General features: G+C 44.2%; 1 protein-coding gene across 25 annotated transcripts in view; it reads left to right on the top strand.

Moving 5' to 3' along the window:
- The window catches only part of cacna1aa (calcium channel, voltage-dependent, P/Q type, alpha 1A subunit, a), a 127,841-nt gene that overhangs the window by 45,616 nt on the left and 64,190 nt on the right, over positions 1-18,035 (top strand). For 17 of the 25 annotated variants that reach the window (XM_034295419.1, XM_034295418.1, XM_034295417.1 and 14 more), the window contains exons 4-21: positions 1,009-1,100; positions 2,320-2,472; positions 2,759-2,946; positions 4,586-4,689; positions 4,792-4,907; positions 5,023-5,067; positions 5,507-5,593; positions 6,497-6,703; positions 6,972-7,084; positions 7,281-7,393; positions 7,558-7,689; positions 7,870-7,942; positions 8,881-8,998; positions 9,099-9,166; positions 9,857-9,963; positions 15,433-15,483; positions 16,708-16,846; positions 17,394-17,998. In XM_034295419.1, coding sequence (XP_034151310.1) covers positions 1,009-1,100; positions 2,320-2,472; positions 2,759-2,946; positions 4,586-4,689; positions 4,792-4,907; positions 5,023-5,067; positions 5,507-5,593; positions 6,497-6,703; positions 6,972-7,084; positions 7,281-7,393; positions 7,558-7,689; positions 7,870-7,942; positions 8,881-8,998; positions 9,099-9,166; positions 9,857-9,963; positions 15,433-15,483; positions 16,708-16,846; positions 17,394-17,998 — 2,511 coding nt within the window. Of the gene's footprint in view, positions 1-1,008; positions 1,101-1,949; positions 1,956-2,167; positions 2,184-2,319; positions 2,473-2,758; positions 2,947-4,585; positions 4,690-4,791; positions 4,908-5,022; positions 5,068-5,506; positions 5,594-6,496; positions 6,704-6,971; positions 7,085-7,280; positions 7,394-7,557; positions 7,690-7,869; positions 7,943-8,880; positions 8,999-9,098; positions 9,167-9,856; positions 9,964-15,432; positions 15,484-16,707; positions 16,847-17,393; positions 17,999-18,035 lie in introns of those variants that run through there. The other 8 variants (XM_034295428.1, XM_034295427.1, XM_034295424.1 and 5 more) reach the window with 6 other exon arrangements.

Raw genomic sequence — 18,035 nt, 5'->3', positions numbered from 1 at the left:
ATAAGATGGTGTGCACACTTATGCAACCAGGTTATTGTAAGTTTTTTATTTTTCATTTGTCCTTCTAGAAGATTTTGGTTTGTTTTTCAGTTGAATTGTTCACATTATAGGTCACATTAACAGTAGAAAAAGTTCTGACATGATTTATCTTTGTCTCATTCTTTTACATCACAAAAACCTGGCATTTTAACAGGGGTGTGTAGACTTTTTATATCCACTGTTTGTTGGCTTGGTCCAGCAGATAATGTGACATCAGAACATATCAAATGTAGGGTTGTCTCAGTCACTGGATAACTATTAGATACACAATGGGAGAGAACATTCTCTGCTTCACATATTTTTCCTCACCAACACAAACACTTTGAAACATTCCATTTGAATCTATGTGCGCAATGTGCATGTGTATGTGCCAGCGGTGTGTGTGTGTGTGTGTTTTTGTGTGCAGCGAGATACCGGCAGATCCTTTGTGAGTTGGCAGTGGCCGTGGCTTTGACAAAGAGTTTATAAATAGGATGGATAAAGATGGAGATCAAATGAGCTAGTCAGCAATTCTGGTGTCTTTCTCTCTTTTATTGTCTTTCTTTTAGCAACTGTGGTGTCTTTCTCTCTGTTACTGTCTCTCTCTCAGCAACTTTGGACTCGCTGTTTCTTTCTCTCTCACTAACAACTTCCCTGTCTTTTGATCAACTCATTGCTCATTCATGGATTCACATTATTGACTCACTCATTCACTCACTGACAAGTGATTAGGGAGAATGATTAACAGGTAATGTCCGAAAAACCCACGGCAACGGACATCCATTGATTGGCTGATGCTCCAACTGTCCCAAACGATGTCAGTCTATCAGCAGTACAACACAGTAGTAGATCTGTATTGAATTAAAGGATATTGATGCCATTCAGATACTGCACTTCAACCACAGTATTTCTTCTAATTATTTCCCCCACTCTGTTTTCTCTCCCGTTTCCTCTCTCCACCCTCTCTGTCCCCTCACTATTATTCTCTAGGATCTTGTCTACAGTGGGGTCGGACTTCGATTTGCGGACTCTGAGGGCGGTCCGTGTGCTAAGACCCCTCAAACTGGTGTCTGGTATACCCAGTAAGTTACACGGGCATGTCTCTTATCTAAATCCCAAACTGGTGTCTGGTATACCCAGTAAGTTACACGGGCATGTCTCTTATCTAAATCCCAAACTGGTGTCTGGTATACCCAGTAAGTTACACAGACATGTCTCTTATCTAAATCCCAAACTGGTGTCTGGTATACCCAGTAAGTTACACAGGCATGTCTCTTATCTAAATCCCAAACCGGTGTCTGGTATACCCAGTAAGTTACACAGGCATGTCTCTTATCTAAATCCCAAACTGGTGTCTGGTATACCCAGTAAGTTACACAGGCATGTCTCTTATCTAAATCCCAAACTGGTGTCTGGTATACCCTGTAAGTTACACGGGTTTGTCTCTTATCTAAATCCCAAACTGGTGTCTGGTATACCCAGTAAGTTACACAGGCATGTCTCTTATCTAAATCCCAAACTGGTGTCTGGTATACCCAGTAAGTTACACAGGCATGTCTCTTATCTAAATCCCAAACCGGTGTCTGGTATACCCAGTAAGTTACACAGGCATGTCTCTTATCTAAATCCCAAACTGGTGTCTGGTATACCCAGTAAGTTACACAGGCATGTCTCTTATCTAAATCCCAAACTGGTGTCTGGTATACCCTGTAAGTTACACAGGTTTGTCTCTTATCTAAATCCCAAACTGGTGTCTGGTATACCCAGTAACTTACACGGGCATGTCTCTTATCTAAATCCCAAACTGGTGTCTGGTATACCCAGTAAGTTACACAGGCATGTCTCTTATCTAAATCCCAAACTGGTGTCTGGTATACCCAGTAAGTTACACCGGCATGTCTCTTATCTAAATCCCAAACTGGTGTCTGGTATACCCAGTAAGTTACACAGGCATGTCTCTTATCTAAATCCCAAACTGGTGTCTGGTATACCCAGTAAGTTACACAGGCATGTCTCTTATCTAAATCCCAAACTGGTGTCTGGTATACCCAGTAAGTTACACAGGCATGTCTCTTATCTAAATCCCAAACTGGTGTCTGGTATACCCTGTAAGTTACACAGGCATGTCTCTTATCTAAATCCCAAACTGGTGTCTGGTATACCCAGTAAGTTACACGGGCATGTCTCTTATCTAAATCCCTAATTGTAGGGGAGGGTTCTGGCTGCAATAAAACCGTTTCATTTGGATTTTCAGACCAAAGCCCAATTCCATTTGCATGTCTTTGTCCCGTGTGTCTCCAGGCCTCCAGGTAGTCCTCAAGTCCATCATGAAGGCTATGATCCCCCTGCTGCAGATCGGCCTGTTGCTATTCTTCGCCATCCTCATGTTTGCTATCATCGGCCTGGAGTTCTACATGGGCAAATTCCACACTACGTGCTTTGACATTTACACAGGTAAGTTAGCCGGTCAGATAGCCAGACAGTTAATCAGTCATCCGAACAGTTATTCAGTCTTTCTACCAGTTTGCCAGCCAGCCAGCCATTCACTTAATCAGTCATTCAACCGGGTAGTCAGTTCGTTTGTCAATTATTTCTGTGCAAATTGTGTTCATTGAAAATAATAGTTTTTCCAGCTGTTTCTACTCCTACTGTAGAATTTGTTTAAAATAACTGTAAAAAGAAAGACACAATTCATTAGGAATGAATGAAGGTCTAGCTGATAAACTCTGTTTCCCCATAGATGAGATCCGTGAGGAGTTTCCGTGCGGGACCGAAGCCCCATCCAGACTGTGTCCTAATGGGACTGTATGTCGACAGTATTGGCTGGGCCCAAATTATGGCATTACCCAGTTTGACAACATCCTGTTTGCCGTTCTCACAGTCTTCCAATGTATTACCATGGAGGGCTGGACTGACCTGCTCTACTATGTGAGTTACAGACCCTGAATCACAGCGCTTCTACAGTACGCAATGGGAATAGTCTGAAGTATTTATTTGGAAGGTGGTGGTCTATTATTTAAGTTACAGTTGGATTGGGGTTTGTTTTAGGGTTTGGGCTTTGGCTAGGGTTTTCGATCTGCTTTTGACTTGGTCAGATTTGGCTTTGATTGAGATGAAGTTGGGTTTTGAGTTTCAGTTAGGTCCTTGGTCTGTGGCTAACTGAGAGCAACTAAAACCTGGAGCCCTTGAATAATTGAGTGTTATGGTATTTACTAGACAGTCACTTAGAGGTAAATACCCACCAATTTATAAAATACACTATTCACTGCAGTATAAATATGCCCATAGCCTTTACTCCTGTGCTGTGTGTGTGTGTGTGTGTGTGTGCCCATACCTAAACACAGTGAACAGTGCCCTGCTGCCTGTGGCAATGGTTGCTATGGTGACAGAGAGGTGGATGAGGGTAGTGGGGGATGTGAGTGTAGTCCCGTCTACAGAAGTCTCTATAGACATATATTGCATCCTCCCTCTCTCTCACTGCTTCCTTCATCGGTATCTCCGATTACTCCTTGTCCCCCCATCACGTCACCACACCCAAACCCCCACTGTCCCTCTCCCCGTTCGGGTTCTCCCTCTCACCCCTCACTTCCTCCTTCTCCCCCTATCCGTTCTCCTCCCTCAGTCTCTCTTGGTGGCAGTGCTGCTCTATATTTACCGGGTTTGTTCAGCCAGAGTTCTTCTTGCATCTGCTGAGGAAGAAAGTGCTGAAAGTTTAATGTCTAAAAAGGCTGCAGTACATTCAGTACCACACAGCAACGGCAGCACAGCGGCCCAGCCCACAGCCAGGGGAAGGACGGGGGGGGAGTGAAAAGGAGAGGGGGAGTGGGAGTGAGAGAGATGAGAGGAGGGAGGGAGGGAGGGAGAGAGAGAGGGGAGAAAGGGAGAGAGAGAGGGGGACAGTGGGAGATAGAGGAGGAAAGTAAGTGAAGTTAATGAAAGAGGAAGTGATGAGATGTCATCTGTGTGGAGGGAGATATAGCAGTTGGGGGAGGGATGAGAGGGAGAAAAACAGGGGTTGAAGGAGAAGGGAAGGCAAAGGGATGGATGTGAATGAAAGGGGGGAGGAAAAAGGGAAGTAGCAAAGAAAGAGGAAGTGTTGTATTCTGTGCAGCCTTACTGTATCATTGGCAGTTGCTGTATGTCACGTATATAATGGAGGTTAAATAGGAGGATTGCATTTTTGATCATGTTCTGAAGCCGATGTGCCACAAAGGCGCTAATGATGTGATTGATTGACTCCGTGATGAGGGCAGAGCTTACATCCCATCTTGGAGATCCTTCAATTAAAGTTTAAGCTACTGTTAAAACGGTTGAAAAATGAGTTCGGTTTAGTTTAGAATTAGATTTTGGTTAAGGTTAGGTTTAGGGTTAAGCTAGTAGTTAGGGTTAAAGGTTTGGATAAGCACCAAATCTGGTAACCCTAACCCTCAACATTGGGCAAACAGTCAAATCCTTTCTGCCTTGATCTGCCTCAAGAGCCAAATTCATGACAAAATACTCCAACTTGCCGGAAGGCTAAGACAACTGACAGAATTGTGTGTGTGTGTGTGTGTGTGTCTGATTGCAGAGCAATGATGCTTCGGGAAGCGCATGGAACTGGATGTACTTCATCCCTCTTATAATCATCGGCTCTTTTTTCATGTTAAACCTGGTGTTGGGTGTACTGTCCGGGTAAGTGTGTGTGAGAACAAAATGGCCATGAATATGTGATTCATTGTAAAGATTTGGATTTTCTCAGCTTATGTGTGTGTGTGTGTGTTTATGTCTACCCAGGGAGTTTGCCAAAGAGAGAGAGCGGGTGGAGAACAGGAGTGAGTTTCTGAAGCTGAGGAGACAGCAGCAGATTGAGAGAGAGCTCAATGGATACCTGGAGTGGATTTGTAAAGCAGGTACTGTACTATAACATAGCAGGGAATACCATCATACCTGGTAAATTACTCTATGCTGTATGTTTATGACATGTCAATTACTGTCATGTTAATGTTATTCAATTTCTTTCTGTAGAAGAGGTGATCTTAGCAGATGATGAAGACCCTGATGCTTTTGATGGTATTTACCCCATTGTGTGTGTGTGTTCAAGGGTGACTTAGATATAATTATAATAATATTAAGACTTACACAATCTTTACCTGTGTACATGTAACATCTTTAATAGTCTCAAAATAGTGCTTTCTATAAATGTAGCAGTTCACTATAAATGTAGCATCTTTAAGTCTGAAATTGGTATGTTTCAGACTTAAGCGACTGAGTACATTTAAAAACTTAATATTCTGAATGTGGCATCTTTTACAGTCTAACATAGCCTATTTATCAGTCTAAATGTTTCATCTTTACTCAAATTAATATCATATTTTTAATAGTAATTGTATTTTCTTTGCTGGTGTAAATGTAGTGTATTTACCAGTGTAGAAACGTAGCATCTCAGCCGCCGTTTCCTTTTGTTAAGGTGTGTAGGTGTGAGACATTGTTTTCTATGTGTCTAATCCAGGCACCCGCAGGAGACCCACTTTGAAAAACCACAAAAACAAATCAGATCTCCTTAACCCAGAGGATGGGGATGGAGACCTGGCCTTGGGTAAGTGTGTCTGTGTTATGATGGGGGTTGTATCAAACAGAATAATCAAGAAAAATAACAGAATTACAGCATCTCTTATTAATACCTGCACTTTTACTTTATGCGCCCACCGTCACATCTACCTGTAATACATAAATATGATGAAATTATGAATTATTTAAACAGAACAGAGCCTCACTTTGGTCAGAAACTCATAGAGGGTCCTCTTTACCAGCACAAACTAATGTGACAAGCAAACAAACCCACACCGCAAATGCAACATATACAATTATATTTGTATGAATCCTTAGGCCTTTTTGAAAGGTCTAGTTGTCCCTAACTGTTCCCCTCTGGTTTAAAGAACATTGAAGATGTATGGACTTGCTCAGGGAGGGTTAGGGAGACTTGATTACGCTTGATTGTTCTACTAGTTCTACTATCTGAATTCTTTGTGTTATGACCTCATTTTAAATGTTCTGTTGGTAATGTCTTTGTACTCTACTTGTGTATTCATTTTGTTTTGTATTATGCAACATTCTGTGTTTTGTGTGGACTCCAGAAAGAGTAACTGCTATCATTGGCAGTAGCAAACGGGGATTCCAATAAAATCCTAAAATCCTAAATCCGCACCAACACGTTCTACACATTACATGAGAGTCGAAAGGATTCAAACAAATGAAAGTTCTAAGACGAATATTTAAACACCTACAGAAAGAACAGAAAATCAGTCCTTAATAGCTCCAGAACGCCCCTGACCTCTGACACTGGGCACTATATAGCGAGTGGCTTTGCCTTGGTTTTAGAGATGCCTGCAGTCTGTAGAATACACCCACATAGACACATACACACACACAGGACACTGAGATGTCACAATCTAAGTGTGTGCTAAACGTGTCTTCTGTTTCTACTCCTGTCCCCTCCCAGGTTCTCCCTTTGCGCGGGCCAGTCTAAAGAGTTCAAAGCTGGAGGGCTCTGACTTCCATAAGAGGGAGCGTCGTCTGCGATTCTTCATCCGACACATGGTGAAAACCCAGTATTTCTACTGGAGTGTCCTGTGTCTGGTGGGACTCAACACATTGTGTGTGGCAGTGGTACACTACGACCAGCCTGAACCACTCTCAGATTTCCTCTGTGAGTATACATACTGGGAGGGAGGGAGAGAGGGAGGAGGGAGGGAGAGAGAAGGGGAGAGAGGACAGATGAGAGAGAGGAATGAAGAGAAGGATTGATAGAAAGGTGGATGCATGACCAGATGGAGAGTTTTGATGTTGTCTTTCTGTAATTACTTCTTACAGTGAATTATGAAACACTCCATTCTCATCAATCTTAATATCATCTTATCATGCTTTGTCGTTCACTTTCTCTCTCCCTGTTGACTCTGTTTTTCCTTCTCTTCTAGACTTTGCAGAGTTTGTCTTCTTGAGTATCTTCATGTCTGAGATGGGTATAAAGATTTATGGACTGGGATCACAGCCTTACTTTCACTCCTCTTTCAACTGCTTTGACTGCATTGTGAGTAGTGGGAGCGGTTTGGAACACGGTTTAGAACACACTGGTCATACCACTCAGATCCCCATGCGCACGCAAACACACAAAAACACCACATATATGATTCTTTAACATGCTTTTGTTGGTGAACATGTTTAACTGTGTGCGTGCGTGCGTGTGTGTGTGTGTGCTTGCGTGTGTGCGCGCGTGTGTCCGGCAGGTCATATGTGGCAGTATATTTGAGGTGCTCTGGGGTTTCATCCAGCCTGGAACATCCTTTGGTATCAGTGTGTTACGAGCTCTAAGGTTACTGAGAATCTTCAAAGTCACCAAGTGAGTCCCTGGAGCATGGGTGTCAAACTCTGGATCCGATATCTCATCAATCTGTTTGTCAGCATGTCTCAATAACACGAAGGGCGCTTAGAATTAGCTGGGCTTCTCTAAACACCCTTTCTTTCATTCTGCTCCCTTCTCCCCTCTCCTTCTCTCCCTGTCAGGTACTGGGCATCTTTGAGGAACCTGGTTGTATCTCTTCTCAACTCCATGAAATCCATTATAAGCCTGCTCTTCCTCCTCTTCCTCTTTATCGTGGTCTTCGCTCTGTTGGGCATGCAGCTCTTCGGAGGACAGTCAGTACATTGTGCTCTTCCGTCCTCCCTCCCATTTCACTCTTTGTCCTCAAGTGTCTGGTAGTTTGGAGCTGTAATGTGTCTCGTTCAAATGCTCTCTGGAACAGTTTTCCTCTTACTTTCACACTTTTTGTTTCTCCCTGTCTTTCACTCCTAATTTTCTCTCTGTTTGTGCTCTAGGTTTAATTTTGACGCGGGCACTCCCCCGACCAACTTTGATACCTTCCCTGCAGCAATAATGACTGTGTTCCAGGTGAGTGGAGGAACAAGACAGGAGGGGATGGAGAGGAGGGATGAGAAGAGATGGGAGTGGAGAGGAGGGATGAGAAGAGATGGGAGTGGAGAGGAGGGATGAGAAGAGATGGGAGTGGAGAGGAGGGATGAGAAGAGATGGGAGTGGAGAGGAGGGATGAGAAGAGATGGGAGTGGAGAGGAGGGATGAGAAGAGATGGGAGAGGAGAGGAGGGATGAGAAGAGATGGGAGTGGAGAGGAGGGATGAGAAGAGATGGGAGTAGAGAGGAGGGATGAGAAGAGATGGGAGTAGAGAGGAGGGATGAGAAGAGATGGGAGTAGAGAGGAGGGATGAGAAGAGATGGGAGTAGAGAGGAGGGATGAGACGAGATGGGAGTGGAGAGGAGGGATGAGAAGAGATGGGAGTGGTGAGGAGGGATGAGAAGAGATGGGAGTGGAGAGGAGGGATGAGAAGAGATGGGAGTAGAGAGGAGGGATGAGAAGAGATGGGAGTAGAGAGGAGGGATGAGAAGAGATGGGAGTAGAGAGGAGGGATGAGAAGAGATGGGAGTAGAGAGGAGGGATGAGACGAGATGGGAGTAGAGAGGAGGGATGAGACGAGATGGGAGTGGAGAGGAGGGATGAGAAGAGATGGGAGTGGTGAGGAGGGATGAGAAGAGATGGGAGTGGAGAGGAGAGGAGGGATGAGACGAGATGGGAGTGGAGAGGAGGGATGAGACGAGATGACAGGAGAAAGGAGGGGGATGAGAAAACAGGGCCGGAGAAGAGAGGAGGGGATGAGAATAGAGGGCAGGAGAAAGGAGGAGGAATGAGAAAACGGGGATAGCAGACAAAGAAAGATCATAGCAAGATGATTGTTATTGTGTGTAAGCAGTGCACATAACACATAGCATGCGTGCAGAGTGTGTGTTCATTATGTGTGTGCTGTGTCTTCCCAGATCCTGACCGGTGAAGACTGGAACATGGTGATGTACGATGGGATAGAGTCTCAGGGAGGAGTCGACAAGGGCATGGTCTTTTCCGTCTTCTTCATCGTGCTTACACTTTTTGGCAACTGTATCCTCCCGCACACAAACATAGACTTACACAAACACACACCAACACACGCACACACACACCGTCACTGTGTTCTTTATCTATAACTGTTAAATCTCAGACACTTTGCTGAATGTGTTCTTGGCCATTGCTGTGGACAATCTGGCCAACGCACAGGAACTCACTAAGGTACACTGACCAATGTGATGCTCTCTGGGGTTAAGTGTCATCTCTAGGTGTTCTACTGTGTATTTGTCTGTCAACATCCTGTTACAAAATGACACCCGGTCTACCACTTGTCATTTGCATATATCAACCTCCTCTATCTCTGCTTCTTTATACCTCTCTCCTCCCTGCCTCCCCCTCTTACCCCGCTCCTCCCTGCCTCCCCCTCTTACCCCGCTCCTCCCTGCCTCCCCCTCTTACCCCGCTCCTCTCTCCTCCCTGCCTCCCCCTCTTACCCCGCTCCTCCCTCCTCCCTGCCTCCCCCTCTTACCCCGCTCCTCTCTCCTCCCTGCCTCCCCCTCTTTCCCCGTTCCTCCCTCCTCCCTGCCTCCCCCTCTTTCCCCGCTCCTCTCTCCTCCCTGCCTCCCCCTCTTTCCCCCACTCTTCTCCTTCCTGTGTACCTTTACTACCCCCCCCCTTTCTCTCCCTCCTGTCTCTCCCTTTTACCTCTCCCATCTCTTCCACCTGTGACCTCGGCCCCCATTCCTTCCTCCTGTCTCCCCCTCTACCTCCACTCCTCTCTCTTATTCCTTTCCAACCCGTCTTCATCCTCCCCTCTCTCTTCTGCCTGTCCCCCCCATCCCCTCTCTCTTCTTCCTGTCTCTCCCCCTCTCCCTCCTCCCCCCTCTCTCTCACTCTCTCTTTCTTTGGTAGGATGAGCAGGAAGAGGAAGCAGCTGCTTCCAAGAAGAATGCCTTGCAGAAAGCCAAGGAAGTAGCTGAAGTGAGCCCCCTGTCTGCAGCCAACCTCTCCATAGCTGCGTAAGTCTCTTGTTTCTCTAATGCTTGTCACTCATTTCTGTTCCTATGCCCTCTTTTGGGTGTCCACACACATACAGACACACGTTTGATCTCTAACGTCTCTCCACCAGTAGGAAGCAGTGTTTGCTCCTGTCCTCCAGCTCTCTGATAGGGTGTCTACTGTTCATTCTCCACCAGTAGGAAGCAGTGTTTGCTCCTGTCCTCCAGCTCTCTGATAGGGTGTCTACTGTTCATTCTCCACCAGTAGGAAGCAGTGTTTGCTCCTGTCCTCCAGCTCTCTGATAGGGTGTCTACTGTCCACTCTCCACCAATAGGAACAGCTGGGGAGCCTGCCCACCCACTGCCAACTACAATATATTTGACCTCTGCTGCCATTTACTGTCGCCTTACATGAGCAAAAACAAATTTGTATGTATCAATAGGCAATCTCAAAAAAGTTAATTATACATTTGTAAAAAAACACTACTTAATGATGCTTTACAAGTTAGATAATAAGGTAGTTAATTAAGTGTATTCACGCTAATGACTAATACTACAAAATGTCCTTATAAACTAGTTATAAAGGAAATTTTGTTAGCTCCCCAGATAATAGCTACAGTGTTTGTTACTAATTTACATTTAGCTAAAATCACCATTATATATTTTTTTTTTATTTGTTCATCTAATTTACCAGTACATTTATTCTATTCACCTCCGTTTTAACGTTCCCATGGATATAATGGGACAATACATTGGAATGAGTCATAGCCAAGTCCCAACAGAGGTGTTTACGCCGCATATGCCTCAGATAGAAACAGCAACATTAAGTAAAAATACCAGGCAAAATTAATTTTTCAGTGATAATAAAATGTAGACAAGTTAATTGCTGAGTTAAGTATACCACTTTTCCGCATTTTGAAAATAATTTAAAATCTAAAATGAATTACAAATATATAACAGAAAAGGAATGTTAATTACTAAGAAATAGCCAGAATATGGCACAGCTGCGAATCTGTCTAGAACAGCCTGTTCTCATAAGCTGAGTATCCAGATGTGTAGGGTACTTTTCAGGGAGGCCACCAGGAAATGTATGGCAACTCTAAAGAAGTTCCAGTCTTCCACTGCTGAGCTGGGAGTCAATGTCCATACTGCAGCAATTGCCTGGTCACAAACATGGCGTTCATGGAAGAGTGGCAAAAAGAAGGCCATTGTTATAAAAACACAGCACATCTCAGTTGGAGTTTGCAAGAAGGCATGTAGGAGTCTCTTAGACCAAGTGAAAAAATATTCTAAGAGACTAAAATAGATCTTTTTGGCCTCAACGCTAAGCGCTATGTTTGGTTCAAGCCTAACATCACACTGTCCTGAATTCACCATCCCTACTGTGTAGCATGGTGGTGTCATCGTCATGCTATGGGGATGCTTTTCTGCATCAGGGCCTGGAAAGCTTGAGCAATTTTGCAAAGAAGAATGGAAAGGAATGTCATTATCGAATATTGACTAAAGTGGGTGAATACTGTACTTATGCAATACATTCTTTGCTGTTTTGTATTTGGAATTAATTTAGAACAATTTGTAGATTTTTCCTACTTTTTCCTACAATTTGTTTTTTCCTACTTTGTCATTATTGACTGGCAAAACCAGGGAAGAACTTGTGTCGTATGTCATGTTGTAACACTATATAATGTGGAATAGTCCAAGGGGGAGTAAACCTTTGAGAGCCACTGTATGTTTCACTGTGCCACCTATTTGCCTGTCACATTTTACATCAAAATGAATTTCTGTTATTTCCTGAATTGACTGAACTGAAATAGCAGTGAACAACATCTTATCAAAATTCAAAGGCATGCAAATGGTTCTAACCTCATAGATAATTAAATGAGACATCCCTAATTCGGTAACATTTAACCAACACTCCACTTCGCTGAGGAAGTTTTACTCTAACTTTTGTCAACCTATTAACAATTATTTTGTTGGATGTCACAATGATTCCATTGACATAATGTCCCTTAAATAAAGGGTTTATAGATGAATATTCATTATTAGCCTTTTCAAATGTAGGTGGGATTATTAAGAAATGATATGTCATCATTTACAATTTTTCTTTAAATAGTTTATAAAGGGACATTAAAAAAAGGTATTAGATGTGGCTTTTGTTTTGTACCAGTTTTGTAATGTTTAAAAATGCTAAAGTTGCACTAGTGCAATACTAGGAGTGGTTTCCAGAAATGGAGGACAAGTCCTTAATCCATGTCTGTATTCAGTAGAGCTTTTGGAATATCCTAAGAAAAGGTCCTGGCTTAGCAAGCAAGGGCTTTCCGAGCAGCTATCTCCACAGTTGCTAAAGCAGGTTAGGAAATACTCTCGGTCCCTGTGTGGGACTCTGTGAAGATTTCTATCTGGATCTAAATGGGTTACACTTTACCTGACCTCTCTGTTATAAGCCTACTGTACGCTTTGGGGATGATGACATCATCACAAGCATGACAAGATTAAGTCCCAGGGAACGGTTTGAAACTGGAGTTATCTGATGTTAGAGAACATGTGCCAGATGCCTCGAGGTAACTGTAGGGTTGCTGGTTCAAATCCCTGAGCCGCTTTTAGAGAAAGCACTCCAACAGCCTGTGGCATCTGTGTCTGTCACCGTGCATCTGTCATTTGGAGAACGTGACAGCAGAAATCTAGAGAGGATTCAAATGGAATGATAAAGCTGGTAAAATATTGTATGATTCGTCTTTTTACCTAGGCAAGGAAAGAGAGAGGAGAGAGAGAGCTAAGAGGTGGAGGGAGCGGTGAGGGGCGGAGGGGGTGAGATAAGGTTTGGCTGAAAGGTTTGGGGATGAAAGAATGCATGGCTGTATGGAGAGAGGTAAGCGGTAAACATCATGGATGTGGCAGGTATGGGTCCATAAGTAAGGTTTTCTTTTTGTCTGGTTGAAGCTGATACTTACCAAGTTGTAGAGAGTATACAAACTGCCTTCATTTCAAGGGTAGTCTGTTTTTAATAGGGCGATGGCTAGATAGATGGAAGACAGGGCTATAGAGGCTCTATTAATGAGAGGGAAAACAGCAGAGGGCCAGAGAGATATGGACACCTGCGTAGTTACAGTGCCTTGCGAAAGTATTAGGCCCCCATGAACTTTTCGACCTTTTGCCACATTTCAGGCCTCAAACATAAAGATATAAAACTGTAGTTTTTTGTGAAGAATCAACAACAAGTGGGACACAATTATGAAGTGGAACAATATCATTGGATATTTCAAACCTTTTTAACAAATAAAAAACTGAAAAATTGGGCGTGCAAAATTATTCAGCCCCTTTACTTTCAGTGCAGCAGACTCTCTCCAGAAGTTCAGTGAGGATCTCTGAATGATCCAATGTTGACCTAAATGACTAATGATGATAAATAGAATCCACCTGTGTGTAATCAAGTCTCCGTATAAATGCACCTGCTCTGTGATAGTCTCAGAGGTCTGTTTAAAGCGCAGAGAGCATCATGAAGAACAGGGAACACACCAGGCATGTCCGAGATACTGTTGTCGAGAAGTTTAAAGCCGGATTTGGATACAAAAAGATTTCCCAAGCCTTAAACATCCCAAGGAGCACTGTGCAAGCGATAATATTGAAATGGAAGGAGTATCAGACCACTACAAATCTACGAAGACCCGGCTGTCCCTCTAAACTTTCAGCTCATACAAGGAGAAGACTGATCAGAGATGCAGCCAAGAGGTCCATGATCACTCTGGATGAACTGCAGAGATCTACAACTGAGGTGGGAGACTCTGTCCATAGGACACCAATTAGTCGTATACTGCACAAATCTGGCCTTTATGGAAGAGTGGCAAGAAGAAAGCCATTTCTTAAAGATATCCATAAAAAGTGTTGTTTAAAGTTTGCCATAAGCCACCTGGGAGACACACCAAACATGTGGAAGAAGGTGCTCTGGTCAGATGAAACCAAAATCAAACTTTTTGGCAACAATGCAAAACGTTATGTTTGGGGTAAAAGCAACACAGCTCATCAACCTGAACACACCATCCCCACCGTCAAACATGGTGATGGCAGCATCATGGTTTGGGCCTGCTTTTCTTCAGCAGGGACAGGGAAGATGGTTAAAATTGATGGGAAGATGGATGGAGCCAAATACAGGACCATTCTGGAAGAAAACCTGATGGAGTCTGCAAAAGACCTGAGACTGGGACGGAGATTTGTCTTCCAACAAGACAATGATCCAAAACATAAAGCAAAATCTACAATAGAATGGTTCACAAATAAACATATCCAGGTGTTAGAATGGCCAAGTCAAAGTCCAGACCTGAATCCAATCGAGAATCTGTGGAAAGAACTGAAAACTGCTGTTCACAAACGCTCTCCATCCAACCTCACTGAGCTCGAGCTGTTTTGCAAGGAGGAATGGGCAAAGATTTCAGTCTCTCAATGTGTAAAAATGATAGAGATATACCCCAAGCGACTTATAGCTGTAATTGCAGCAAAAGGTGGCGCTACAAAGTATTAACTTAAGGGGGCTGAATAATTTTGCACACCCAGTTTTTCTGTTTTTTATTTGTTAAAAAGGTTTGAAATATCCAATAAATTTCGTTCCACTTCATGATTGTGTCCCACTTGTTGTTGATTCTTCACAAAAAATTACAGTTTTATATCTTTCTGTTTGAAGCCTGAAATGTGGCAAAAGGTCGAAAAGTTCAAGGGGGCCGAATACTTTCGCAAGGCACTGTATATGAGAAATAGTATGACAAAAATATTAGGGATTTATATAAATATGGTTATGAATGAGAAGAGGAGATAGAAGGACAAATCGACAATGTTGCCTGACCAGTGTGAGTTACATTTGAGTGATTTAGTAGATTTTTGTGTTTAGTGATTGTGTGTATGATAGGATAATGCAGCGTGTGTGTAAAGTAGTGATTGTGTTTGTGTAGGATAATGTAAAGTAGTAAGTGTGTGTGTGTGTGTGTGAAATTATATTTTTGGCTTAGAGGTTAAATTTAAGTTAAGTTCTGTGGGTTGAGTTAGAATCATGGTTTGGTTTAGGAGTTTGGGTAAAACACATGTTGAGGATCATTTATGTAGCCAGGTTTTTTTTTCTGTTTAGGTTTAGGGACAAGCTTACAATTTGAGCTAGTGAATTTAGGTTACTTTAGTTTTAGGCTTTACGGGTAGGTTAAGTTTAGGCATACATATTAGGTTATTGATTTTAAGGTTAAGGTTAAGTTTAGGTTTATGGATTTTTTTGGTCCCCCAAGTATAGAAACACACAAGTGTGTGTGTGTTTATGTAAAATGTGTTGCCTGATTTAGACTGTAGGGCTGACACAATAGTATAATTTTTTGACATGGACTTTTTCCAGCACGGTTCCGGACAACATAATAGATGCATAACCAGACCAGGTCAACACAGTGGGTCATTGTGTGGATCAGGCGTATGTCTGTTCTATGTGTCATGTCACTCATTGACTGTTTTCCTCCTCAGTGAGAAAGTAAACAGCACAGGTCACAACGCGTCTGACCCCTTTCTGGACTGGTATTTATTCATTTATAATCCTTATTTTTCTTTTCGCCCGCTTTTCCTTTCCTCTTCTCCTTTAGACCACCCCGTTTGAGTTTTTTTACTCCCTTGCTTTTGTTGTTGTTCCTTATTGGGCTTATGTTTGGTATTATTTTGAGTATATTTTCTGTTGGCTGCTCCTGGCAGTATGGCTGTGGCTTTACTGTGATTGACTGTGATCCCTGGGAGAGGGAAGGAAGTTAGTTGGGGTCGGGGCGTCATTTTGGGTTTTTGGTTGGCTACATATCAAATGGCACCTTATTTCCCATCTAGTGCACTGCTGTTTATCAAATGGGCTGAAGCCAAAGGTAATGCACAATATGAATAATATAGGGTTGGTTTTATGGACACAGATTATGCCTAGTCTTGGACAAAAAATTCAAGCTCAATGTAGAATCTCAATTTTGCTAGATTTTTTTAGTCCAGGACCAGGCTTAATCTATGTCCGCATAAACGACCCATAGTGTCATTTGAGATTTGCCTTTTTTTCTCAGAATATCCATTTTGAGTGTTTTGGTTGATGACTCCATTTTGGTTATTTTGTTGGGTACCTTTGGGTTGGGTTTCTTGGTGATTTTCCTCCTAATCTTGCCTCAATATCATCCTCCATCTTGTGCCTCTCTCTGTGTAGTTTCCCAAAGTGGGGCTGGTCTGCCTTATGCTTTGGGAAACTGGTCAACCATACACCTTCAGTAGTTCTGTGTTTCTGCCCTGTAGGACCAGCAAGGTGACCCTTTACCTGTGTGTGTGTGTGTGTGTGTATGTTTGGGTGTGTGTGTGTGTTTATGTGAGTGTTGTGTGTGTGTGTGTGTATTTGCTTGTGTTGACTATATTTCTGTATACTTGCGTATGTGTAAGCTTTTGTACATGAGTGTGTGTGTGTGGGTGTGTCTTTATTTGACACCACTGCCTGAGCAGGTATTTAATGCTGTCATAACCACCCTATCCAACCTGCCTCACCTTCTACTCCTCTGCTTCCTGTCTCTTTCTCACCTGTCTGTCTCCCCCTTACGTCTCTCTTCACATTCTCTCCTCTCTGTTTATCCCCTCTGTCTCTCCTCTCTATTTCTCCTGTCTTTCTCTCCTGTCTTTCTCTCCTCTATATCACTCCTCTTTGTCTCTCCTCTCTGACTCTCCTCTCTGACTCTCCTCTCTGTTTCTCTGTCTCTCCTTTCTGTTTCTCCTCTCTGTTTGTGCCAGTAGTAAGGAGCAACAGAAGAACCATAAAGGGGGCAGTAAGTCAGTGTGGGAGCAGAGGACCAAGGAGCTGAGGAAACAGACTCTAATGACCAGCCGAGAGGCCCTTTACAACGAGCTGGACCCAGAGGACCGCTGGAAGGCAAGGAAAGAGAGAGGGGAGAGAGAGAGAGTGAAAAAGCATGGTGTGGAGAAGGGGTTAAAGGGCGAGGGGGTGTAAGGGTCAGTGGAAGAGGTATGACCTAAGGTTTTGGATGACTGTGGGGGGAGGAAGCAATGATTGGATGGTGGGAGAGATGGATGCATTATACATAGTGAATGTGGGAGGTATGAGGGACATGAGGAGAGTTGGTTAACGCTGATACACACCTGTATTATTACCAGGTTAATAACCAGGTTATTAGTAGTGCATACTTTCTGGTACCAAATGTTTCACACTGCAGTTTGCTTTCGTCAATAATCCAATTATTGAATTATTGCAATAGTTGGGAATTTATCAAGTATTATCAAGCAAACTCATTTGCACAAATGAAGTGTTACGGGAGGTTTCATGACCTCTGGGACGCTAATGATATTGTGCCTCTCCTTGAATCCGCCTGGCCCTCTCTGTCTGTCCCTGCTTACATCTCTCCCGGCCCGACCTCTCCAACCCCCCCCCCCCCCCCCCCCCCCCCCCCCCTTTCTTCCAGGTGTCCTACTCACGCCACATCCGTCCCGACATGAAGACCCACACAGACCGTCCTCTGGTGGTGGACCCCCAGGAGAACCGCAACAACAACACCAACAAGACCACCAACGACCCGGACCCGCGCCTCAGCCAGCAGCACGCTGATCAGCTCCTCTGCAACCAGACCCGATTCCACGAGAGAGGAGGAGGAGGTGGGGACGGGGGCTCCGGGTCGGGCCCGGGGAGGCCCTACGAGAGGGTGGAGTCCACAGAGAGCCGCAGGAGCCGAAAAGAAAGTAAGGAGCACCAGGAGCACCACCACTCCTCCTGCGGCCGCCTGGATGCGACGATGCTGGGCTATGGCGGAGAGGAAAGGCCCCCGAAGAGACACCACCACCCCCACGGTCAGGGAGGCTCCTCGGAGCACAGGAGACCGCGGCAGCACTGCAGGCCGACAGAGGAGGAACAGGGGGACGCTGGAGGCGGTGGAGGGGAAAGGAGGCACAGGAGCAGAGGGACGGAAGGGGGGACGGAAGGGGAGCTGGAAGGGGGTGAGGGGGGCGAGAGGAGGCCGAGGCGGCATCGGTGTGATGGTGAGGGAAAGAGGACACGACAACACCGCAGGAAGTGAGTGGGACCTGGGACTCCTCATCCCTCACATTGT

This window comes from Esox lucius, chromosome 11 (assembly GCF_011004845.1).
Source record: "Esox lucius isolate fEsoLuc1 chromosome 11, fEsoLuc1.pri, whole genome shotgun sequence".
In the NCBI taxonomy this organism is placed as follows: domain Eukaryota; kingdom Metazoa; phylum Chordata; class Actinopteri; order Esociformes; family Esocidae; genus Esox; species Esox lucius.
Note: the sequence above shows the minus strand (reverse complement) of the source record. Positions and strands in the feature narration are given on the sequence as shown.